At 46.8% G+C, this 27,166-nt stretch overlaps 1 protein-coding gene across 1 annotated transcript; it reads right to left on the minus strand.

Moving 5' to 3' along the window:
* Positions 1-611: 611 nt before the first annotated feature.
* tmem145 (transmembrane protein 145) lies at positions 612-25,483 on the minus strand. The gene is made up of 15 exons (XM_076152694.1): positions 25,347-25,483; positions 19,966-20,040; positions 19,277-19,354; positions 17,878-17,964; positions 16,972-17,073; positions 11,038-11,122; positions 10,402-10,473; positions 8,925-8,993; positions 8,140-8,220; positions 7,754-7,832; positions 5,856-5,949; positions 3,915-4,087; positions 3,162-3,282; positions 2,878-3,066; positions 612-1,562 (listed from the first exon to the last, which is right to left on the minus strand). Exons 1-15 carry the CDS (start codon positions 25,455-25,457, stop codon positions 1,302-1,304), a joined length of 1,677 nt encoding a protein of 558 aa, XP_076008809.1. The 5' UTR covers positions 25,458-25,483; the 3' UTR covers positions 612-1,301.
* Between the last annotated feature and the right edge of the window lie 1,683 nt (positions 25,484-27,166).

The following is a 27,166-nucleotide window of genomic DNA, read 5'->3' on the forward strand; positions in this document are numbered from 1 at the left end:
AACGACAAAGAGGCTGGTGCTCAACTGGTTTATACACACGTTTACATCGCTGTTGTCATTTGTAATTAAATATAAAATTACCTTGACGAAGCATATTGCGTTCTCTAAAACATCTGGATGATTAAAGATGTTTTCAGAGTGTATCTACAAGTACTGTGTGTGCGTGTGTGCGGGTGCGTGTGTGTGCGAATTCAGATTCAAAGCAGCCTTATAAGATGACATCATCACAAATAAACAGACTAAGACCAGGAACATTAAAGTGCTCCATGCAGGACAGACAGAAATGTACAATTGTGTTGCTATCTTCACAGCCGTTTTGTTTTTTCATCATTGCTCAATGTCGAATGAATACAAAACTACTGGTCGTATTTGTTCGACCCTTTTCACGCACGGAAAGCCAACGCATACGGTTGACATGTTTCAGGTACGGGACAGGGGTGAGGGGAAGTTACTCGTCCTGTTTGTGTTGTGGGTGGAAACTGAGAAAGGAACAGAAGAAACAAAGTACTGCAGTAACTCTCAGTCCACCCTCTTCTTTGTGCTGTATTGCATCAGTACACTCTCCAACGTCTACACACACGCGGAAATGGTGACGTATTTGAGCGGGTGAGACTCCGACTGAAACTGAGGTATCATAAATACGACGTTCATCGTGTTTCAGATGCCGATTGGACTTAATTGGTCTTATGCGGTCAAAAATATACTGAAGGCTATCGTACGTATTTACAAAAGTACACTTCTCAAGACGCACAGTAAGCAAATATTGTATGGACAGGAAATACAATACGAACATGCGTGTTTCACGTGTACTTCAAAGTGCCCCACTGTAACCGTGACGCTGTACATTTACATCAGAGCAACCCAGGATGAAGCGGCTGCAACCGAGGAGTGAGCAGGGAATCAAGCGATGACGTGAGGTGACGTGTTGAAAACGTTCATCTTATAAAAAAGAAAATAAAAGGCTTCAAAGTGAGATGAGGGGAGAGGTTCGTGGTCACGGCACCATGTGAAATGACGTCATCAAAAAAATTAACAAAAAACATATTTTTCAGCCATAAAAACCTAAAACCCTTTAAATGGAGGCTCCCACCCGGTTTAACTATTTACAAACTCTTCCGGGCCACCATGAATGCCTCATGAATGTTTCAATGGGAGTCTTTCGGTATTTTGTTCATTCCCTCTCCGTCCTCTTCTTGCGTCCTCTTCCTCCCCCGTGTTGCCTCTTACCGGTTCAACATCAAATATTTATTGCTTCTTCATTCTTCTTAGACGCGCCCGGTGCCGCCATCACCCGGGGCCGTTCACGCCTTGGTTCCCATCCCTCCGCCGCCGCCCTGCATGCTGAAGTACTCGGTGAAGGACGGGAGCCGGGGCGGCACCGCGGACGAGCGGCTGGCCGGGCGAGGGGGGATCGGCGGCGGCAGAGGTGGCGGCGGCGGAGGGGGAGGGAATATGGACGTGGTCAGGTCAGCGGCGGCGGTGGTGATGATCTTCTGCTCGTTGTTCCTCGCCACCTCGGGGCCTTTCTGGGGCACCGTCCCGTCCACAGTCTTGATCGGGTCCTGGGAGGAGGAAGAGGATGAGGAGGGAGGGAGGGAGGGAGGGGGGGTTATACTGTTGACCTTTGTGACCTTTTCAGAGCCTCAGACACTCACAGGTAGGCGTGTGTTTACCACCTGTGAGGACTAAAACTATTATTATTCATATTATTCTTTAAATATTATATTATTATAAAGTAATTTTTTAAGATAATTTCTTTTTAGCCGAGGAAATTAAGAGCAACAATTTGAGAAGAGGCAGGAAATTAAACATTATTTTTGATCATACAATGGCTTTTTGTCCCGTTTTAATAAAAACAGCTATGGCTCAATATTGTGCAGATCATCACTGAAAAATATTAAAATATCATTAGGAGGAACACTCGGATCTTTATCTGCACCACTCATTAGCAGATACTAAGGAAGATTACCAGTGACTGTGTGTGTGTGTGTGTGTGTAGGTGTGTGTGTGTGTGTGTGTGTGTGTGTGTGTGCAGCTGACCACCGGTTGACCTAACACACACCAGAGCAGCGACGTCACACAAGCTCCGTTTCAAGCCCACGGATGCTGCGGTGTGAAAGGGATCGGGCTCGGGTTCACGTCGCCCTGCTATGGTTCAGTTACTGAGCTCCAGATACTAAAACAAGCGGACCGTGATGTGTTGAAATACTTACTAAGGGATTAGATTGCAGACAATAAACGCTTTATTGTGCGTTTTTTGGCAGCTGCTGGTTTTACAATTCCTGCTGGTGTCTGTGATTAAAATCGGGGCTCGTTTCATTTACGTGAAGGGAAAATTCCAGAGCGAGATCGTTCATCACGGGAAACATGACGACTTAATTTTCTCCCGTCAAACTTCCCTGTTTAAGCGTTTGTCTCACTGTCCGGGGTGTCGGTAGCAGCAGCAGCAGCGTGTGTGTGTCTGTGCCGTACTGTGCCGACTGTCACTCTGCAGACGGCCGCAGGAACAGATCAGAGTCTCCGCCAAGAAATACACCCTGGAGGCGTGTAAGTGTCAGAGCTACGTCGGCACCTCTTTGTTATAAGAGACCGCCGTTTTGATTTCTTTGGAGGTTTGCAACAAAAAAGCGACAAAAATGAGCACCGCGCGGAAAATGGGGGAAGGTTTTTACCTCCATGTAGGTGAGGGGATTCTAAACCATGCTGATCTTCTCCTCTAACCTGGCTATGAAGGTTGATTTGATACACAGAATCAATAAGCAATCTGTTTTCACGCTGGGTGGTCAATGATGTAATATCTGGACTCTAATATTTCGCACACTTGTTCCTCCCAACACTGTGAACACACACACACACGCCCGTTAACGCCGCGCTCACCGACTGGATGGAGAAGAGTTCGGTGAAGTTGGGCTGCGAGTCTCCCAGGAAGGAGCTGTTCCCGTAGGCGTGATGGGGGAAGCTCTCCGCCCCCTCGCCCCCTTTAGGACTGGACAGCAGGATTCCGATCTGGGATGTCCGAACGTGATACGGGAAGTTCTTATTGGCTGCTGAAGGTCGTGTGATGACCTGAGAAACAGAAGGCTTAGTGAGTATGCGACTACTTATACAATATATGCCAGGCGTGTGTGTGTGTGTGTGTGTGTGAAGTGAGTGGTACACACGAGGAACACGATGTGAGCGTAGAGGTAAATGCCGAGCTGTATGCCGTTGACGATCTTCTCCCGAGCCCAACGGGGAATCCCAAAGTTGGCGATCAGAGCCATGACCGGCACCGCAAAGAACCTTGAAGAGAACAGAGAAGAAGAAGAAGAAGAAGAAGAAGAAGAAGGAGCAAGTGAGTGGGGGGGGGGAAATGAGATGAAAACTTTGATAGTGAGAAAAGATAAATGAACGATGGAAGGAGAGGAGCCGGAGACAGAGCTGGTAATGAGGGGAAGGTCACACTCGCCCTTGTCGTGTCGCTTTCATTCCCGGCCTGTGCGCTCACATGTAAACACAGTGGAGGCGGGGTGCGTGCGTGCGTGCGTGCGTGCGTGCGTGCGTGCGTGCGTGCGTGCGTGCGTGCGTGCGTGCGTGCGTGCGTGCGTGCGTGCGTGCGTGCGTGGACAGATTCCTCTTCGCCTCGTGAACTATTTACAAGTACAGAGCTAGCGAGCGTCAGTTATCTCGCCCGGGTAAATGGGGGCATAAATTATTCCAGAAGTATAGACCTCAAACAGCTGAATAAAAGGCGGCCTGATAGCCCCCGTAAAAATAAACAACTTTTCAATTCACAACCCTTAAAGTATCAGCTGCTATCCTCTGCACCTTCCTACAGGCCGCCATCAATTATTCAGACGCGCAGGAACCTCGAGCAACGGAGTTCTCCACGTTGCGATGTGGGGCTGCGTAGGGGCGGCGTCACGTGCGCTCACCACAGTGTGTAGGTGGTGAAGAAGGGGATGTAGAAGGGCTGCTTCTCCGGGTAGTGTTTCAGCGAGATCAGCACGGCGTAGCAGAACCACACGTAGGCCAGCAGCTGCAGGCCCATCAGGCCGTAACCCGCCGGGCTGTCGTAGGCGTACAGCACTTCACCTGGGTCGAAGAACTGAAACACAAACACACACACACACACACACACACACACACACACAATGTCAGGATCACATCTGTTTTGAGTCAATAGTTTTTGTTTTTAAAAGCACTAACCCATTTTCTAATCCCTTTTCAATAAGGCTTTATGGAGCGTAATCGTGCCGCGGCCATTTGGGTCGAGACTAAAGTGAGTGTTCAATCTCAAGAGCCCATTCTGGATAAAATAAGCCTCAAATAAAACAACGAAAACACACACAAATGTCACAATAACTACACATATGTGCTAGAATTAAACAAGTTGAGTTCTTAGTCCAGTGAGGATGCATCGATTGTCTTTGTCTTGTCGTCTCCGCTCCAATTACGAAGACGGATTGCGGCCGGGTTCAGCCGATACACCGCCGTGACCCAGTGACGGCTCGGCTCCTGACATCCTGCGCGGGCCTTTGACATTGACACGTCTCTTAGAGTGGGATGTGTGTGTGTGTGTGTGTGTGTGTGTGTGTGTGTGTGTGTGTGTGTGTGTGTGTGTGTGTTTGCAGCCGTGCGTGTGGGCTCACATCTGCGGTGGCTGGATTGCATTTCACAGTCCGGTGGCTGGATAGTGGCGGTCCTACAGGGTTACCCCCCCTGCTACATAATGCATGGATCTAACTGCTCCGAGCGGAACCTTTTTCTTTTTTCCGGGGGATCCTGCAGGGCCGGAGAGCCAGGAACACTCCAGTCATAATCCAGCCGCTCCACTTGGTTGCCAAATGTAACCTAGTTTGACGTATTTTTAGCAGGAGCTCCCCTGGGTCCGGAGCTCTTTAATAGTGAGGAGCATGTAAGAGGGCAGCTGGCAGATAAATTACACACTTTCTGTTCCACATATCGCAGTAAGAGAGAGATGGCTATAGGCTCCACTGTTAAATATAGCATAGATAGATCCCCTGCACCGTCCCACTGGGTCATTATCACCATGCGGTATTCAAAGAGTGTAATTCAGGGCCTCTGAATGCAGCATCATTACATCTCAGTGCTGAAGCTACTGTGATAAATAGGCAGAAACATATGCATGCATCACACTCCCGCCTGGGTTATTAATTCATGCGGCTCACATGCTGAATATCATCACATTTACATTTATTCATTTGGCTTTAATCCAAAAGCAATCTACACCGCCGCTGAAACCCATGTTCACACACATGGAACGCTGTATTTTTAATGAGCAGAGGCCCCACGGGAAGCAGAGCAGGAGCGTCCCTCTTTAACTTTGATTGTCGCAGGTGGAATAAGGGAATAAGGGACAAACTTCCCGGTGGCGCTCCCAGTCAGGATGGACCCCGTTCTTGTCCTGGCACATTTTTTTTACGATCAACTTGATGAATATTCATGATTAAAAATGTATCGGGGTGATGAGTGATGGAAGAAGCCGTTACAGCCAAACATGATCTGTGAGCTCCACATGCTCATGAATATGCATGGGGAGACTTTCCAAACGCTGTAGAAGCCAATAATTTGGGTGTGGACGCCATGTCAGACAGTGTCAAGTCAGAAATCAGACATCTGGGACGTTAATCTCATGTGGCGTTCAAGTCACGAGTGAAGACGGAGTGTGTGTCGGGGAAAGAGGTCTCACTTTGTCTCTGCGACGCATGTGCGGCTGGAAACTACCCAGAGAGCCACAATCTGAGGAGCAGAGTGTGTGTGTGCGGACAAGGGAGGGGATGATGAGTGTTGAAGGTGATGGGGGTGGTGATGCATTGTGGGTACTTTGTGGTGTACGTGCACTGCTACAGTACCTCCGCCTCGTAGATGAAGAGGATGACGTAGGTGATGGTGTAGACCGTCATGTAGATGCTCAGCTTGATCGACCCGCTGTGGCTGATCCTGGCCCTGACACACACACACACACACACACACACACACATAGTTTAGAGGAAGAAACGAGGAGCCAACACACAGATGGAGGGACACACACAAATAAGCTGGGTGTCTCGGTATAAAGGCGGTTTCCTCTAAAAGCAGCGAAAATAACTTAATGATATAAAATGGACATGAAACTCTGTGGGTTTTGCAAATGTGTGTGCGCAACAAAGCAAATGAATGTGCCGTCATTTGCCCAAGCGGATGCATTTTAGCGTTAAGCCTTTATCAGCGTTTCAAACTGCCTTTAGCGCAGACTAATTTAACGCCACATGCCAGCAAACGAACATCATCAGTGGGAAACCTCTCCAAACTAACATCGGTTCATTATCCAATACAACCAGCGTCGTTTTTTTAGCCATCTTAGCACTTTAATTTCTCAAAGCAGTACTATATCCACTTTTGAAAGCCAATAAGAAAGAGACAGATGTAACACCGGCCCTGCAAAGCCAGCCTGAGTACGCATCTGGTGGTCCCGTCGTCAAACTCGGAGGAGAAGTTTTGATTATACGACTCCACGCCTCGCTAACTCCCAAACTTTTGCGGGGGGAACGACAACAATCACGGATCTAAAGCGGCGCGTGCCTCTGAGACTGGCCTACTTCTGACATCGCATTTTTATTCCCGACTCCACGTCTCAGGATAGTTTAGGCGAAATGAACGGAGGGCTGAAAACAGCTGTCACCGTGCTTCCGGTTTGAAAATCAGAGCCAAAGACAAACGACAGCCCGGCGAGGAGCGGATCTGTCTAATTAGACGACAGTGGGGTTCGTGTTGATGTCTCAGTGAAAGGCGCCATTGTCAATCATCCGTATTTAGGGCTCATTATCTTTTTGGGGGGAGAGAGGGGCGGGGGAGAACAGAAATGGTAATATTCAACCGATATTCTGGTTTCTAATACAGCATTTACAGCAGTTGTTTATCTACAGTTTTCTCTTCAGTTCAGATTAATGGAAGCTTTTCTGTGTGTGTGTCTGTGTGTGTGTGTGTGTGTGTGTGTGTGTGTGTGTGTGTGTGTGTGTGTGTGTGTGTGTGTCTGGTTGTCTGTGTGTCTTCTCCAAGCAGGAAACACGACTTTTGTACATGATTTGGGATTTGGAACAAAGCCCTGGTGGAGCTTGGTTATTAGAGCTTGGAATGGGCCTGACATTTTGAAGAACCTGTAACCCGAGAGCCCTGTCACGACACATTCCAGAATAGTTTGAGTCCAAACCTGATGTCAGTGCCGAGTTGCAGAGGCCCGGCCAGGCACAGAGCGGAGAGGTTTGATGCTGAGCTACACTGTAAACCCACAGAATTCCAATGTTTCAATGTTGACGTTGTTGGTAAACGTTAGGACAGAGTAAGTTTATCACGGAACCTGTGTGTGACATTTTGGACCCTACCTGCGTGTATCTGACTGATGTGTGTATCTGACTGATGTGAAAATGCAGAAGGTCAAATTTGTTGCCATCAGGCTTTGCAGGACCAATATTTCTCTGGACTGTGGTGAAAGCAGAACCTTCACCCAACAAAGTAAGCTTCAATGATGCAGCATTTCTGTCAAGAGCAACCAAAGTCACTGACTGGCTTATTCTTTCATTTCGGGTGGCAGTATTACGACATTGACACCTGATGTAAATATACTGAAGTGGCACAAACGCGCCCACACACACACACACACACACACACACACACACACACACACGGCAACAGGCCCGTGTAAAACAAAAGACACGCAGGCTTGTAGCAACAAATTCACACACACAAACACAAAAAACTGCAAAGCCCCCACCTGGTGACAGTGAAACCTTTCCCCAACAATATGAGCATCAGAAGGAACACCAAGAAACTGACGGAGAACAGTAATTTCCCTGGAGAGGGACAGAGAGGAGACAGAAAGCGAGAGAGGGAGACAGAAGGGGTAATTAGGTTGCAGTTTCCGAATCTGTTATATCAGAAGGGAAACTAAAATCAGGTCACACACACACGCGCGCGCGAGCACAATCAAGCGTGATGCCGCCCGTGTCTGTCAAAGCAGCTGTTACACTTCTGCCGCCCACACACATCCATCATCGTCCACTCATTCATTGTGCCGTGGCAGTGAGTGATTTTCCAGTGCAGGCACACTGTCAGTCTGTCAGTCTGTCAGTATGCAGCTGATGCAGAAGAGAAACTCACCCAGTATTTTCAGACTGCCGTTGCCAACTCCGTCTTGTGCATACAGGCCCCAGTAGACACAATGGAACAAGAGGCTGAGCACTGCCAAACGGAGAGGATGTGGGGAGGAGAGAAACAGAGGGGGGAAAGGGAGAGATAGAAGACAAAGGTGAGAGGAGGAGAAAGCAAAACAGGGAGGTGGTGGCAAAATGAGAGAGAGGAGGAGGAGAAGGAGATGAACAGAGGTTTTGGAGAAGGGGCACGAGAATAGAGGCGATAAGAGGGAAAGGGGGAAGCGAGAGGGAACAGAGAGAGAGAGAGAGAGAGAGAAAAGGAACGGAGAGGACAAGAGGAGAGAGTGAGATAAGGAGGGAGGAGAGGAAGAAAGAGAATCCAGAGGGGATTTGGAGAGGGGACAAGCAAGCGAGAAGAGATCGAGATAAAGGGGAGAGAAGAGAGTTGTGGGTAGGTTGCAATGAGAGTGTGTGTGTGTGTGTGTGTGTGTGTGTGGGTGTCATCGTTAACAGCACGCTCCACTATACGCTGTACTGCAGCGTGGCTGGCTGCGATAGTTTCTATTCAGAGGCTAATAAGGCTGATAATATCTGTGCTCCTGAAGAAGACATTAAGGTGAGAGATGCTCCAGCCTGCCAACGGCTCCTGGTCCTCATCCACCGGGAGGGAGTGTGTGTGTGTGTGTGTGTGTGTGTGTGTGTGTGTGTGTGTGTGTGTGTGTGTGTGTGTGTGTGTGTGTGTGTGTGTTTGTGTTTGTGTGTGTGAAGAACAGAAGCAGCCTTGGCTCTCACCCTCCACACCTGCCGCCGTCATAAACATTTTGTAGGTTGTGTGAAGAAGCTGTCGTCCCTTCAGATTGTCTGCAGGGGGAGAAAAACACAAATGAGATGAAGAGGTGATAGAGTGTGTCTGTGTGTTGATGGGGTTAGAGATAAAAAGGATGGAGATATGCCAACAGATGGTGAGAGCAAGAGAGCTACACAGGAAAAGCCAGAAGAGATAAAAGAAAAGGAAAAATGGAGCAGCCCAGATGAAGGGATGAGCGGCCATTAGTGTGTGTTCATCTGGAGATGCACGACCCTATTGTACATACGAGCACACCGACTGCTCCAAAACACCTCTGCAATCCCTGAGTAAAGAACATTAATGCATATTTCAGCAGAGGGGGTTATTAAGAAAACAATGTGATGTGACCTGAGGGAATGTTCAGCAGGCGTGGCGGGGTCATAAACCTGGACTCACTGCTGCCCCCTGTGGACACTCACACTCCCCATCCTCCAGTTATAATCATGTGCGGCTGCAGTAACTTCACATACATAAACAAATCGGTTTATCACAATCAGCATAACGTAAGACGCTCTGCCTGTTTCCCCGCTGTGTTTACAAGTAAACAGCCTGACCATGTGAGACGGTGTTGTTGACCTGACTTCCTGTTTCCCCCGACGGCTCCCTTCTGCAACTCCTTGAAAAGACTCTCAAAGGATCATTTCACAGCAAAATGGCAATTCTGTCATACTCGGCTCGCCCTTGTTTTGGAGGAAAATACCCGCTTAAGTTAACACGAGCGACGTCTCGACTCCCGCAGCGAAATCTGTCTTACAGAGCCGAACGGCTGCCGCGTCCAGTAGATGATGATGTGCCTCATTACACAGCGTTGTGATTCTGCAGGGCGACAACCGCAACAGGGCCTGCACTGCCTCTAATCTCTCTACTCTCACCAGTGTACAGAAGCTGTGCAGACGATGTTTGGTTTACACTGTAGGAGGCCGTTTGAGAACATTTGTCTTAACACCCCCAAACCTTTAAAACTTTTATAGTTTAGGGGGAAATAAGAATTAAGCTGCAGGGGATCCTTGATTTAGGTGCAAATTAAGATGTTTCAGTTCGTAATGTTCGTTCTCCCTTATGTTCTTCTTCTCTGCTCCTTGGCTATGAAGAGACGTGACCTTCCAGCAGCGAACTCACTAACACCGAGTGCCACCTTCTCCACTCAAGCGTTCACCTACTCAGGAAACTAAGCCTCGCTCTCCCCGTCCTCTCATCTCCGCGCTTGTGTCGCTCACGCTGTGTTCTCTCGGTCCCAGGCAAAGAAAAAATAGGCGCATGTTCCACCTTTACTTATCTGAGGGAGAACATGAGATCTCACTCCTCTTCCATCAAGGATGCATGTCGATTTTATAATTCATCTAACAAAAGAGGCCCATAATGCCTGCCTGAGGATAAATTGGTCCGCTTATAGAAAAGTCAGGAGGAAGACGGAATACTTACAGGCAAAGTAGCACGAGAGGACGAACACCATGGAGAAGATAATCAGGAATGTGATGTCCGTCTCCAAGATTCCTGGGGGGAACGGATAGAGAAAGAGAGATGAATGGGTAGAGGAATTGGAAGGAGCAGGACAGACGAGGAAAAAGCAGAGGAAGATGGGAAAAGGAGCGGCGCGGGAATAGAGGGGGTGGAATTAAATAAGTCGAGGAGTCAATGCGGTAAAGAGAATATTGGGGTGAAGAGGAGAGAGCAAGGGATAGCAATATAGTGAAAAATGGGTGAGAGAGGAATGAAGAACGGAGAGGGGGAGGTAAGTGATGAGGATATTGGATGAGTTAAGTAGGGGGGAAGAGAGAGCGCAAGAGAGAGAGAGAGGGAGCAAGGGAGAGAGGGAGAGAGGACATTGTTGGAGATGCAGGAATAATTCATTTTGAAGCACAGGCTCCTCTGGTCTCTTCTTCTTCTTCTCATCCCTCTCAATCAGATCATCCATCATCATTAATTCGCACAGCTGTCCCGACATTATTGTAATTTGTCCAGTTCAGTGTGCTTTATTGGCCACGCTAAGTGGTGTCTGCCTGTGCCATCAGCAATCCTTCCTATAATACCTCTCGTTTTCCGGCCAATCGTTCTTACCAAACTCATCCGCGGACAAGTGCTGCGTCCAGAATGACTGGCCGTTGGTCAGCTTCATCTCGTACTCCAGCTGCAAGCCATCGCCCTGTGAGAGAGGGAGAGAGAGAGAGAGAGAGGGAGGGAGAGAGAGAGAGAGAGAGACCTCAGGAGGGTGAGATGGAACCTGTGACAGACTTTGTGATCCGTGCAAAATGTACCTTTTACATTATTATTATTATTTACTGCTTTGGATTTTTTAACCACAAAATGAATTTCTCATAACAAAACAGTCATTTATCAATACGCTATCATACAAACACACACACTACAAACCAGGACAGCATCTAAAGAGAGGTTTGATGCTCGCCTAATCGTCTCTAATTAAAAACACGTCAGTTATTATTTCAGAAGGGGAGGAGGAGGGAGTCTGAGTTTATCAGCACCCTTTGTCTCGTCCACACAATGACAAAAGCTTTGTTTTGAACAGATTTGGTGCACGTTCCTCCAATATCCATTATGGCTTCATAAATCTACAACCACATCAGCCCGTATGTGTGCATAAGGCTTGCAGAGGAGAGCCGCTTTTCCCCTCATATCGCAGGTCTAGGTAATGTAGCCTTAGGGACGATGAACGACTCTGCATTGCGTAGGAAAAAAAAAAAAGGGCCTTGACAAATAGAAAAATTGTGCTGCAGCGGTAAAATATCCATCCACCGCTCACGTGGCGTCACCTCGCCCAAACCCTCCTCCCCCGGGGCCTTGATGGAGGCGAAAGGTTGTGGATGTAGAAGGTGATTTTTATTACAGAGATGTGACATTAAGCCTTTCACACAACGCGCTGGTACATTATTGCCAAAACCATAATGGGCAATTCCGCCTCCTGACAGGCTGTTTTTGTAACATTTTCATTCTTTATTACGCAGCTGACAGTGGAGTTATGCAGTAACTACGGGGAAGAGAGAGAGGGGGAGAGAGGAGAAGGCACAACGAAAAGAGGAGTCAAAAACGAGAATGGCAGAAATCACACGCCAGCTGAGAAGCGGCGGGTCACCAGGACGTAAACAGGAGTAAACACTTCTTTATTTAGTGACTTTAACTGCAGCGGGGGCAATACTAACAACAATAAAAACTCCATTACTTTTTTTCCGTGACCCCCTACCGATTTTTGACGATGTTACTTGCCATTACGAATGCGATCAATCAAGGAAATATATTCTGTTAAGTGCATTTCACACTCCTCTACAGCTCCAAACTACAGGCCCACTCCATTCTCCTGCTTCTGACTGCTTGACTTGCGGCTGGTGTGCTCGCATGTACCATAACAGGTGTGTAGATCACGCTCACTGCCTGACTGAACTTCTATTATTTCTATTTCTGTCCTGTGACATAGATTGCATTTCCATATTTATATCCACTGCTCAGGGTGAAGTCACCAGCAACCTACAATCCCTAATTAAACACCCAGTAAAGTGATTCTGATGGTTTGATGGATTCATGATACATTAGCATCTAGAATGTTTGTGCCTTACACCTGAATTTCATGATGTTGGTTAATAAAATGAATTCTTTGGATGAATTCTCTGTTGCACACATGCCTTTATGATTCAGTTTGACTGGCAGCTACTGTAACTTTAAATAACACAACTCAAATCACTTCTCATCATTTTAAAACAGGAGGAAAACATTCAAAACACTCTCTGGGGAGGAATACACTGATGGTAGAGTTGCACTGTGTTGCCAGCTGGTGTGGAAGCGTCCCTGAACACACACACACACCTCTCTCTGCCGTGTGTGTGTGTGTGTGTGTGTGTGTGTGTGTGTGTGTGTGTGTGTGTGTGTGTGTGTGTGTGTGTGTGTGTGTGTGTGTGTGTGTGTGTGTGTGTGAAACCAGTGCAGAAAAATCTAAATCTAGGCTTATTTGCTGCTGCATTATCAATGTGAAGATGAGTCAGATAGAAGCAGAACAAATGGATGGATGGTTCAGGGTTGGAAATAATCCACTCTTTATGGGGCTCTTGTTGCTCTCACGGACCGAAACTTTGGGGGCATAATTGAAGCACTTGAGGGCTCTTTGTGAAATACAGAAACTAACATGTGAACATCTCAACCAGTGGAGGAGCTGCTGCAGGTCTTGATGTGTGGTTTGCTCTTCCTTACAGCTGAATCCACACTTTACTGCTGCATCTTTCCTCATTGGTCCAGGAATTCTATTTAAAACCAGTAGACTACTCCAGTTTTCTGATTGTTTGAATAACTCACTGGTTTAAACACTTAGAGCAGCTTGAATGTTTCTGCCACCACTTGTGTGTTGTGAAGGACTTTTTTCTCATTTCACCGCCCCACTCTCACACCTATTATTCCATTTTTCTCATGTTCCCAGGTCATGGTCACCATAACTAGTGAACGAGTGAACCAAGCTGTTTAATGGCCGCCTGTTTTTGAGTTAATTCATAAATGTATTCTGTTATACAGGAGGTATTTCTTTAGTTTTTATGGGCAACAATGTAGAATCTAGGGTTGATTTTACTCTTTGTACACTGGGATGGATAGATTTATTGCCAAAGTAAGTTTTGTCTAATTCAATGCAGTAAAGTTTAGTTATCAGTTATGCGTTCGGGTCATTATAGAAGTATTTTTCACATTGTTCCAACAAGAGACAACTTAAGCGGGTAATGTAGCGTGAAAGGACAACCACCGCGGAGAAAGTGAGCAGTGCTTATAGAGGAAAGTGCTTCTGCAATGTTGCAAACTTTTTGGCAAACATGTAAATTTATGTTGCTGAACTGAATCGCTTGAAGAGCATAAGAGAGAGGAGACGGAGACGGGCAGACAATCAGAGCACAAAGAGCTCATTTCACAGACACAAGTTCAAAGCCGATGGAGTTTTCAGGGTTGGTTGCGGCGTAGCTGGGGAAAAGAGAGAGCGAGAGAGAGAGAGAGAGAGAGAGAAAAAAAGGACTTTGATTTCATTTGGCAGCCCGAGACTCCATCTCACTCCCTCTATCACAAAGGGGCGAGAAGCGTAGAGCGTGCACTGCCACAAAATCAATACAGACACAAAGAGCACAGAGACAGAGATAAAGAGAGTGATAGCTGTACGGCGGGAGAACTTTCAGACAACCGGTAGAGAGAGCCGGCCCCAGTGAAGGAAGAGTAGTAAATGCAAAGAGGGAGAAAGGATGGATGAGGGTTGGAGTCACACGGCGCAGCAGGACGCTCCATCTCTTTGACAGACAGGGGGGTCATGATACGGTTTTGGGTTTTTGCTTGCTGGTTTAAGAAGAAGTGTGAAAACCACCCACTCCTGATATAGCTGTCTGAAGCAACACACACACACACACACACACACACACACACACACACACACACACACACACACACACACACACACACACACACACACACACACACACACACACACACACACACACACACACACACACACACACACACACACACACACACACACACACACACACACACACACACACACACACACACACACACACGCCGGGGTCAAAGGCAGGCGATGAAGGAATGTTACGGAGTTGTTTTTTCGGAGGATTTTCAATAAACGTTATGCAATTACTGCTTCCTCTCAAGCTATGTTTACTCATTAAAAACAATTTTGCGGAAAGCAATACTGCGGGTGTGTATTATTTACCACTTTGTAAATAAGCTCAATCAGAAACCCATCAACCACAGGCAAACACGTTGAATAATTAAGCAAATACGTAGTTACTATAAGACTATTTATGCATAGAGATACCCAGCAGAAGCATTCAATCCTGCTAATTTAGCTCCTCTGCTATGTTATTTCTAATGACCTGAGTTTAATTTAAAATGACTGGTTTTCTCCTGATGAAATAATGTTTCTAACCTTGAGGTTTCCTGCTGTATCCAATCAAATTAAATACCCTGGTAGAGTTAAAATAACAATAATTTGCACAGTTTACTGCATGAAAGTCGACATGCTGTGACTGAAAGTGGATCTCTTTTGGTGGTAAGGGCTTAGGAGCTGATAAGGACCCAGAGATTCACTTCTGCTCAGTTGAAGACTCAGATAGAGAGCAACATGAAAGGGGCTGAATAATTGAGGAGGAGGCTCAAAGAGGGGAAATGTAGCAGCAGATAAAACTGAGGAAGACAGGAGCAAAGCGTGAAATGTGCAGGGAGACAAAGGCGAAATGAGCCCGGCGGGATGGCGAGACGGAGCGACAGGATGCCAAGAGGGAGGAAATAGACAATTAAGAGACGGACGGACACAGAGGAGCAGGAGGAGGAAGAACAGCCGAGATATGAAATAGCGCTGACAGACAGTGCAACAGCTTGGCGGCGGAGCTAAAAGAGAACGGGATGCGGCAGACCATTGTGAACGACAGAGGTTTGGAGCGAGGGAGGCAGAGGTGTGAAAGAGGAAGGGAAGTGAGAAGGCGAGCGGCAAGAGACGAAGGGTGGAAATTGGCTGCGGGCTGCGCAATGCATATGTCCCTGAGAATAGAGACAGGCTTTTATACTCCGCTCCAACAGCATTAGGCAGAGTGTCTATCACTGGACACTGGCATGACATTAAACCACAGTCTGCAGGAAGCGTCCACTCTAATCACATCCCTCTTCAGTCAGGGGTTTACACCAGCAGCTCCAAAACAAACCCAGAAAAACAAATCCACACACAAGAGAACGCCACTGAAAGGCAGGCAGGAGCACAGTGACACACTCAGCTCAGACACAGTTCATTAGGACACACACACACACGCACACAGGGGGGGGCAACATCACAGAGCAGAGGCGTCATTACACAGCACTCCACTGTCCAGACCGTCATCAGCCGACAACAGAGCCCTGCAGGCACTTTGCTCTTCATCTATCCGTCACGCCTCCCATCAAACCATGGACGATTAAAGCCTACAACGTCCTGAAGCTGACCGATCGGTGGACAGCAGCCGAGCCACTGACGAGCTGTGTGACGACTCGTATTAACACATGGTGCACTTTAAAGTTCAATTCTAACTTAACAGCAACGCATACCAATCTTACAAGTCTAAATCTCCAAATAAAGTTTATCTCCTCTCTTCTCCAGGTAGAGTTTGTTAGGTCCAAGTAAGTCCAGACAATACCATGCCTGAGAGACGCTAACCAGTCTCCATCATCACGGTCTGCTACTCCATCCCAGATGGCTGACTGATCGCCTCTGTTCTCGCCGTATACAACTTCACCACCATCAAACATTTCATAAGGAGTGGTTGTGGAGCTGTCTCTGCCACTGAGCCGCGCATCAATCAGTAACATAAATGCTGCTGAATAAAAAGATGCAATCATTCAGAGTTCTGTTTTTGCGTTCGTTTGAAGGGCCGGTAAAACGCTTGCAAAGTGAGCCACATTACCCAGCTGTCTGTCTTTTGCATATTTAGATTAAACATTTAAAATATAGTCGAGGGCAACGGCGTCTAGATGAGAAAGCACATACAAGGGACAAACCTTATGCTCAAGTTGATTTAAAAATTTATAGAGCCGGCACAAAAGGCAGCCACAAAACAGCCAGGATTTCACAGAGCTTTCTTCAGTGTGTGTGTGTGTGTGTGTGTGTGTGTGTGTGTTTTCAGCTGTGCTTTTCAGTTCCAGTGTTATTCCGCTGATTGAACTCGAAACTTGCTCAATCCAGACTTGAACTATAAAGTAGAACGATGGCAATAGTAATTTAGTTCTTCTTCTTCATGCAAAGGAGAAGGTTCATCTGTTTATGATGTACAATGTCTCACACAGAGCCAACACATAATATGATACATGATATGATAATATATAATATATATAACAAAACATAGTCATCATGCCCAACAAAAGGAATTGGCAAATGATTTTAGTTTGTGTTGCTGAGTCTTTCTTGTGGCAGTGGGCAGTGCACTCTTAGAGAGAGAAAGGAGAGTGAGGTCAGGGGTCAAGTGACCGGTGCCTTACCCCACACTTGCTGAGGGCGATGTACCACCACCTCTCCCTCACTGAGCGGAAACTGCGACCGCCCACACAGCTCAGGACCTCCTCGTCGCCATCGCCCTCCACCTGAGAGCGCAAGAGAGAGAGTGAAAGAGAGAAAGCGATTAAAAGGAAAGCGCGCGCGCGCACACACACACACACACACACACACACACACACACACACACACACACACACACACACACACACACACACACACACACACACACACACACACACACACACACACACACACACACACACACACACACACACACACACACACACACACACACACACACACACACACACACAGCTATCACAATAGGCTGGGAGCTCAAGATATCAAGGAATAAACATATTTCACAGCCTGTAGCCTCTATGTGACAACACAGTTGTGAAGGCAATCCCACTTCAACTGTGATAAACAAACACATTTCGTTCGCTTATTGAAAAGAGCCACTGGGAATTTTTGTGTCACAGGGAGAAAACAAACAGCAAGGTTTAAATCCAGATGTGCACCTTCAAAAGTGAACGTGTCTGAATCTGCAAGATGTTAGAATAACAGCTCACAGGCCATTCATCCCCCCCACCCCCTCCCTCTCTCTATACGTGTCTTTGCATAACAAAGCATATGCAGCAGGTAAGGTGAAACTCTGCTTTAATGTCCAAAATAACTTTGAATAATGTGATATTCTGTGAACCCAACACGCACGCACGCACGCACACGCGCGACAGGGAGGCCAGAGTTTACCTTCAATTACAGGAAAGCGTCCCTGATAATGATGCAGTGTTTTGCTTGAGGACAGGCATAATGGATGCTTGCTGCAGCATATGCTGTGTGTCTGTGTCAGTGTGTGTCTGCGCGTGTGTTTGTGTGTGCATTCTTACCTCACAGCCTGACCAGGTGTAGCGCGTGGTGAGGTTGATGACCTGGTTGTTGGGAGGCCTCAGCACTGCCTCCTTCTGGTAGCAGTTCTGAGTGGGAGCAAATGACAAAGACAATGAATAATGGCACAGGTTTAACTCCGTCCCACTTTGTTGTACCGCCTGCATGGTTGATATCCGCTTATCACCGCTTTGCCTCCTTTGCTATTTCACATCTTTTTCCATAGGCGTACCCAAACTTTGCTGCATTCAGCTGTAGCTCGCATGTGCAGGTGTGCAGCCTTACGTTGCGCAATAACAAAAGCAACAGTGAGGGCGAGCTTTCCAGTGCAGAAAAGGCAAAGTGTGCATAATCAAAACGTAATTGAAAATGTGATGGCATTGCATTCTGCTTTATTGAGGGTAGCGTCACCAGAAATTGATATCTGGGCCTCCTCTCTGATGGATTTCGCCCTGAGAGATTGCTGAACATGAATGAAAAATAGCAACCCCAGAATTTGATTCTGATGAGAGCTGAGAAACGCTGCACTGCAAATATTGACATGTTGTCACACCTACATCCAGGCAGTTGTCAGCAAAAAGAAGAATAATACCACTCCGAATGAGTAAACGGGCGGGGAAATGCAGGTTGTGTGACCAAGGGTTGTTTTTATTTGCAGCACTGAGGCGTTTCAAGCTGAATTTAGCTTTTCAGCAGCATTTTACACTACATAACACTTGATAACGCCAATTACTGCTTTAACACGCCTCCTCTTTCCTCGTACATCTGAAAATGTTTTCTTGGAAGGCGCTAAAGATAGTTTAACACAGATTCTGAGTGTTGATAAAATAACAGGGGGTATGTTATGAGCTGACTGCAAGGGTCTGTTTACTGGGAAGGGTCACATTATACATTATTTATTGTTTGTGAAAGCACTTTAATGTTGATTTACTCGCCGGATCACACTTTATAGTTGGGCTGTACGGGGCCAATTGTGTCACGGTTTAATAATTCATGTTCCTCCTATAGTGGTATTCAGCCATTAAATGTTTATACAAGTCTCTCTCAAAGTCAAAACCAGCACACCTAAAATTGTGGAATCAGCTGGACGGGGTTGAGATTCTAAATTGGTTTTGCAGTGATTGACTTTTCCTCTCCTTTGCTTTTGCTGAAATGTATTGATTGTACCTTAAGTTATGCATGCATCATCGATAACACATAATCCTGTCTCCAAAATGTCAACTTTTCAGACTTTGTGGAACGCAGCTCTGTGTTATCCTCCAGTATTTTGGAATTCTGTATGGGATTTGCGATGCGTGACCAATAACAAGAAGATAAGGACCTTGGCATAACAGTGCCGCTTCTTAATCGGAGTGTCATTCCCCCTTAAATTGTGACATGATGCGGGTGTCACTATCTCACCTTTTCAGGCCTCTTGTACACAGCTGGCCACTGAGAGCTGTCATCAAAGTACAGCAAAATGTTTTGACAGCACCGAGACTACGAAAGAAAGAGAGAGGGGTGGGGGAGAGAGAGAGAGGGAGTGAGAGTTTTTAATGCTCCTTACGTCAAAAACTGCTTCCAAAATCCTAAATCAGGCAAAGAGATTAAAAGGGAAACGTGGGCACAACACGACGAGGGGGGAATAACGACACGCAGGTTAAGAAGAATGGCATAGAAAATGTGGTGGATACAGCAAGGGAGGGAGGAAGGGAGGGAGGGAGGGGGGAGAGGGAATGAGAGGGAAGGAGACACAATTGATGAGTAAGAGAGGAAGAAAGGGGAATGACAGAAATACATCAATGGTGCCAGCAATAGACACAAGTGTATTAGAGTGTTTAATATGAGCGGAACAATGTGGAGATATCAGGCCACAAAAAAGGCAACAAGAGCAGCAACAAGAAAGACTGATTGAGGAAATACACACATAAATGCACCCTGCACCTGCACACACACACACACACACACACACACACACACACACACACACACACACACACACACACACACACACACACACACACACACACACACACACACACACACACACACACACACACACACACACACACACACACACACACACACACACACACACACACTAAATGTACCTTTGGATATCGGAACCGGAAGTCCAGTCTCCCGAAATCGGTGAGAAAGCAGAATCGAGTGAGAAAAACCCAGTCCTGCAATAAAGAGGGGGAGAGGTCATTAAATGGAAGAGAAGAAGAGGATGTGGATAAAGAGAGGCATTAAGGAGAGAGCAACACGAGGGAGAGAAGGGGGGTGAGACCACAAGTACAAAAGGAGCATAAATAGGGGCAATAAAGACGGCAGAGGGAGAAAGGGCAGGCGCTCTGGAAAATGGAGAGAGGGTGATAAAACAAGAGGGGAGAAAAAGGAGGGTGGGGATTGTTTTCAAAATTTCGGTTTGGCTTTCCAAATCAAGATACACTCATTTGGCCGCCGGGGGCACACACACACACACACACACACTGCAGTAACACAGTAAAACTACATAATACAATATATGTAGAGGGTAGACATAAAAACATGCAGAGGGTAAAATCAGATACAAGATGAAAGGCAGAGACACGAGCATGATTAATCCATTACATCAACTACTAAATCATGATTATAATGATGTGATTAATAAGCCCTGGATTAAAAGTGACCTGTCTTAATAAAAACACTGAATGACGAGAGGAATAAAGTACATTTTTCAGTCTCCATTTGCCACACACACTCACACACACACATAGAGTCCTTATTCACATTCATACATAAGAAGTTGTTGCTGGTTAGGGTTTGTTCAGCTCTGGTTCCCTGAACAAAGCGGGCCGGAGGGCTGAACTCCTGATCCTCCACCAACCAACAAAACTCCCCACGCTCCATTATACTGTAATTACCACTGCCTTGTGTTCTGTCTACATAAACAAGCACCGTAATTTCTGTGCTGAGGAATAAAGTGCAACCGGAGCACTGTAGCGTGCCCGCCACTGCCACCGCCGCCACCGCCGCCGCCATATATCACAGCAAACAAAACCGCAGCCATATTTCAGCCGCTGCCAGCCAGCTTCAGCCCTGAAGCCTCTGGGCTATAATTCATGAAAAACTCCAAAAGTCACCGAAGCCCAGCCTGCTTCCCTGTGCTGCAACGTTGTCCTGGGTGATGCTTAAGGCTGTAACCATGACAACCAGGACATCAGAGGAAAGCAGTGACCGAGAGCCGGGTCGCGGGGGAGCAGAGAGACGGGTGGTCTGGTTGGCGTGGAGGGATGAGGGCTGAGTGTATATCATTTAACTGACCAGAGGCTGGGGCAGTGAAAGAGCCCCCCACCCACACACACACACACACACACACACACACACACGCCCATGAACATGGCTGCCTCACACACTCATTGCTGGTCTGAAACAAAAGTCACACTCCACTACACATCCACATATCACACCAATAGTCAGTCCCCCATTATTGTCATAGCAACAACAGCATGCCTTACTTTGCAGCTGCCATAGAAACATGAAAAGGCCAAGGCATTCATTCACAATGCACACACACACAGAGTTTTAGTCTGTCTCGATCCCTGTCTGTCCTTCAAATTACCTCCTCAATAATCCAGCAGTGATGCAGCTCAGGCTAAACAATTGTATTCAGAAATGACAAGGAGTTAGACTTCCTTGGTACGAGCTCCTCTGTACTTCAAACTACCTTACATCCCTCTCATCGTAAATACAAGCCAAAAACCCAAATACGGGGTCAAATTTCTGACCACATGTACACACACACCACAAATTCATGGGCCTGACACCACACACACACACAGGTTCCTGGTGTAGTTTAAACCAACAGAGACAACTGAGACCAGCGAGGTCAAGACGGCGCCGACAGGTCACTCACGCTTTGATAGCTGCCAGTACCATTCATCAGCGGGCTCGAGCTATACCACCAACAACAACAACAAAGCCAGGGGGGCGCTACTTAGTTTGTGCACCTCAGCGTGTGTGTGTGTGTGTGTGTGTGTGTGTAAGGGTAGACAGACAGAGCCCTTGAGAACAGGAGCAGTGGACGAGGTGTCTACCTTAATCCCCCTTTAGTCTCCTTATTTCCCCATGGCCACTGCATTGTGATGCAGAGTCACTCAGCCACCGCTCATGAAAGTGTGTGTATGTGTGCGCGTGTGTGCGCACGAGTGCGTGTGTGCGCGCGAGTGCGTACACCCCATTAATCAAGTGCTGTGCCTTGATGCAGTATCCGGTCACTTCAGCCTCTCTCTCTCCCCCTCCCCTCTTCTCTCTCCCCCCCTCATTGTTTTGTTCCTCTTTGTAGTTTTCTGTCTTTTTCTCTCACTCTCCAGATCCCTGTTTGCTTGCTAAGCCTCATTAACAATTAATTACCAATCAGCTAGTCAAGTCACCCCTGGACCGCTGGGCTTCTCAATGATTCATTAGTCAGGGTTACACAACGCTGCAACACGTACACACTCGCACACTAACACTCATCAAGCTCTGCACCCCCCCCCCCCTCCCGTCTGTCCTGGCAGGTGCGCACACATGTAGATATCCCGTAAAAATTTACAGACACACTACACTCATCTCAATGTTCTCATTAATAAGAGATGCAGGAAAAGTGATTGAGTTGTGTGAAAGGGTAATTCTGCATTCGCACACATCTGAAAGTTCAATTCAAGGACTTGTTGCGGTGACGTATTTGTCGACATTGGAGAACACAATATTGCCGCTGTAAATCACGACATGGATTCAAATAGGCTATGACAGAGATCTTTATACCTCATGAACCCTTCCAACGATGAAATCCTGATGAAATCCCTCATTTCAAAACTGCTGCTATCCAAACAGACGGGCTGTTTCAGGATGGGAAATGTTGATCTTAGGATGGAGCACGTTCTCAAGGCCGTCCATTACACAGACACAGATCTTTTTTGGTTAAATTTGAAGTCTTGTAATATTCCAGCTCCGGACAAAGACATTGTATCCCATGTAGGAATGCAGCCAAATGTTGAAGGCAACATAAAGGCAGGCGCACACACACACACACCAATGTAAACAGGCCGAACTCCTTAGTGACACCCTGAACCCTAATCTAAGGTCAGACAAGAATGCTCCCCGTTTCAAACATTGTACGGCTGAAGTGCCTCGCCCATGGGAGAAGACTTCCATGGCTGAGCTCAGAACTGTGACCTTCCCCTGACCTCGTAGCGGGGGCGGCCCAGCGAATGAACAGTTTATCAGTCCTCCGCCATGAGCCAACTGTATGCCATCTCCCAGCCAAATAAAAGTCCACCACACCAGGGCTTTGCTCCGTCCCGCCATTCAACCAGTAATCCCGCTCTTTCAAGATTGTGCTTATCCCTTTGAGTGTAGATAACACAACAAAATGTACTGCTCTGTCCACCGATACATATCAGAGGGGGAGAGAGAGGGAGAAGGGGAGAGAGAGAGAGAGAGAGAGAGAGATTGTTGACCTTGTGGCAGGAACGAACAAGCAAAACTGATGATGTGTTTCACTGTGCACACAAACAAACACACAAACACACGCACACACACACACACACATATATATACTGTATATATCAGCCTGGTGCTGCCTTGTGCCATTCAAAGAGCTCTGCTGTTTCTGTTGTTTTCTTCGCCTTAGGTGGGCCAATAATCCCTGACTTGTTCATTACACAAGAGAAAGAAAAACCGGCCAAAAGAATATCCTGAAGCACCACAGGGAAATTAGTGAAAAGCATTAAAGAGCAATGCCAAATTTATCCACATTCACTTACTCCCAATTAATTTCTTTACTCTTTATTTCCCTAATTATAACCCAAAAATGGCACAGTGTGTCCTTACTTTGAAGTCTTACAAAGAAAACAGGCAGACTGAAACCGTTTTGCCAATTCCTGCCTAAGGATGGAGACCACACACACACACACACACGTTGTGTTTGGCCTGTGCTGCCAACGATGTTTAGCCTATTGCTGGCCACTGAGCAGCTCCAGTGGAGCAGGTGGGGATTCGGTGCTGTGTTCAAGGGCATTTCACCCTCCTGCTCACTTTATTCATCAGCCTGAGGATTCCAGCTGGTGATTTCAATATCTCAGTTCATGACACATTGTCCCAGTCACTGCAGACAGAGTTCAGGGCGGCACAAACACCAGAGGGTTGTTTCTTCCCCCATATACAGGACGTAGTGGAGTTACAAGGAAACTTTGCAGGCTCAAACGAGGAGATTTTATGCTCCGGGTTATTGGAAGAGTCTGGTAAGGCGATCTACAAGTAAGGCGATATGTTAGAACACAGTAGGAAACCATTTCAGCTGTTTTGGTGCCAAATTGGATTTTGACAAGATCTGAGAATCCATCACACGAAACAACCAAGTGCACATCACTGAATTGTTAAGGAATTCAACTGGGTTTCATCTACTGTCTGAACTGTCATCTATGATGGGTCTTCCTCTGATAAACACTGATTTTGTTCACGCTTGAGCAAATACTCCTGGCTCACCTGAGCTCTTTCTGCAGCCCAGCAGGGTGCAGTGGACAGGGTCAAATGTCTCTTATGCTGTGACACAGAAATAAACAGTAGCAGATATCCCTCTTGGATCACAACATGCTGTTTTAAACTATAAAATGACTTCTAAGAGTCATTTCTGTTGATTTTCCTTTTATCTGACATTGTTACCCTGCAGGCTAGTTTAGCTACACGGCGTGCCGTTGAAACAAAATGGTAGACCAGCCCATCCAACGTGTTTGCACTGTGAAGCATTGTGCTCCCTCTGTTAAACTTAATCCATAAAGTGTTGAAAATACAAAGCACAGCGGGGGGCCACCAGGTGGTGGAGGATTAAACAGCTCATATCTGCCGTCTACACGCTCATATTTTAACTCTCTCCAGCAGCTTGTCAGAGCAGCAATGTTTGTCGACGCTGATGTGACTGAAAACTGTAAAAATCCTGAGCAGACCGGATGAGCGAAGCACCGCTGAGCGTTACAATCCATCTGACGCACACCTGTAACGGGTCCCCTCATCATAAACAGGAATAAATTCCGCCAATTCACATTCTGGAAAACAAAACCAGACACAACAGGCTGCCCGGATCTGCATTATTGATTACCGGAGGCTCGATCGGTGACCACAGACTAGCCCAATAATGTCAAACAGAGTCTAAACACTCTCCAGGATAATGAGGGTGAAATATACGCCGCATATGACACAAACGCAGCCAGCGCGCAACTGCGAGGCACAACGGAGGTGAGTGTGTTTCAATAAATAACCAAAGAATGAATGTGCCGTGCAACTTAACAACGCCGAACCGAGGAAACATCGTGGAACGGCAGCGGAACAGTCCAGCACAGAGACACCTGCGTGCGGATACGCAGTCCGGGGCTCTTTCGCAGTCTGTCCCGGTCTGTGGCGGAGTCGTTTTCACAGGTGATACATTCAAAATAGAAGGAATGAAGGAAATAAGAAAACAAGCGCCCACCTCTTTGGTGTTAACGACGCCTTTGACGTATTTTCCCAGGACGGAGCAGACGCAGAGGACGCTGGACAGCACGGCCAGGCACAGAAGTCTCTCTCCGAGCCTCACCTCCATCTTTCTCCCGCCGCCGCTGAGGCTCGTCTGTTCCTCCTCGGGCTCCCTTCAGCCTGGAACCGAGCGGGAGCGCGCGCGGATCAAGCGACACGGCTCGGGTACAGCGCGCGCCACAGAGAGAAAGAGAGAGAGAGCGAGAGAGGGAGAGGAAGGGGAGAGGAGTGGGAACTGTGCGCGTTCACGTTGGTCCCTCTGATGCTTGTGTGGCCCCCTCCAGCAGAAGCGTGTGCGTGTGTGTGTGTGAGAAAGGGGGGAGACGGGTGCGCGCTCCATCCTCGCATGGCGCGTGCTTGTTTTGATATTGCGACATGTCCACATAAAATATGCCAGTCCTCTGATCGCAATGAGGATTTCACAACACACACACACACACACACACACACACACACACACACACCTGTAATAAAGCCCATACACATACACTACTATCACTAACAAATGGTGACAAATGAACAGATAACCAGCTAAGTGTGTGAGGTGAGTGAGGTTCACCAGAACAGCTTGAAGAATCCAGGTAGAGGGAAGAGAAGCTCTCTCCTCAGGGAGGGACAAGGCCATCGGGATCAATATGGGAATGATTCATCATGTAGATTGACTGGATGGATTCCCAGTGACCCAAACCCTGCAACAAAATGTCCCCCACAGTGCCGGACCCCCCTCCTCCCCGCTCCATAGTATTCAAGCTCAGCTGCCACACACACACACACTCTCTTGATGAGACTCTGGTGAAGGATGACTCATCGGACAGATCACTTCTTCCCACTTCTCTGGTGACCACTGCCAGAGTTCAGTTGTGCCATGAGCTCAGTTGTTGTTGCTGTTGGAGCGTAGTAGGGATAATTGATTTTATGTACTGTAAATGTATCCGAGTAGGGACAATGCAACAAAACTAAGATAGAAACATTACTCATCTATACCAGGATATACAGTACACAGCTGCCTACCTACGCATCAGAATTCACCTTACATGTAGAACATTTCTGCGTTTGTGTCCATGCAGAGAAGAAACCACAAACTAAGTTGCAAAGTCCTCTCCGGATTGACGATTTCCAAATTTGACCGACACTTAATACATTTAACCAAAGGGAAACATTTCTATTGACCTTTCCTTGAGACCTAACTGAATCAAGATATTGCTGAAATCCAATTACGTGTTGTGCTGTTCACTCATGCCACGATAAGTCATAGCAGAATCAAATCCAAACACAATACGTGGTTTGGCAAGACTGAATAATAATCTATTTTCAGTACATTTTTAATTAACCTTTAGTCTAATCCAGGCAAAGAAAGACTAAATCACAGAGTCATGGGAACATATAGAATATTTATTAAATGAAAATCAACTGGGAAAAGAAACCAGCTGCCTTGGTAAAACACTCATTCTATAAAACCTCCAAAACGCAGTTCAAACAATCTACAATCAATCTGATAAACAAATTTGAAAGTAAATCTATCGACACAAATCATGCTTTATTGTACAATCATTCTTATTTTTTTTAAAAGTCACAGGCTTGCACTTGTGGTGTTGTCCATTCAAATAAAAATTCAAAAAAATTCCAAAATAAAAAGAGTAAACTCAAAAAACAGCTTTGCTTCCAGTCTATGGCTCACATGTTCGTTTGTTCACCATCATTGGGTTTTAGAGAGCTGTGCGATCTGCATGTAGAGTCGGCAGAGGCTATCACAAAATCTAGCACCTGATTTGTCAG

This window comes from Genypterus blacodes, unplaced genomic scaffold, assembly GCF_046128005.1.
Source record: "Genypterus blacodes isolate CSIRO-AG114 ecotype Tasmania unplaced genomic scaffold, CSIRO-AGI_Gbla_v1 ptg000057l_1, whole genome shotgun sequence".
NCBI lineage: Eukaryota > Metazoa > Chordata > Actinopteri > Ophidiiformes > Ophidiidae > Genypterus > Genypterus blacodes.

Excerpts from the sequence above, each read along its gene's own strand:
- tmem145 (XM_076152694.1), bottom strand. The coding sequence starts at position 25,457 with ATGGAGGTGAGGCTCGGAGAGAGACTTCTGTGCCTGGCCGTGCTGTCC. Across the intron at positions 20,041-25,346 it reads GCGTCGTTAACACCAAAGAG|GACTGGGTTTTTCTCACTCG; the intron begins GTGGGCGCTTGT and ends TCTTTATTGCAG. Across the intron at positions 19,355-19,965 it reads TCCGGTTCCGATATCCAAAG|TCTCGGTGCTGTCAAAACAT; the intron begins GTACATTTAGTG and ends TTTCTTTCGTAG.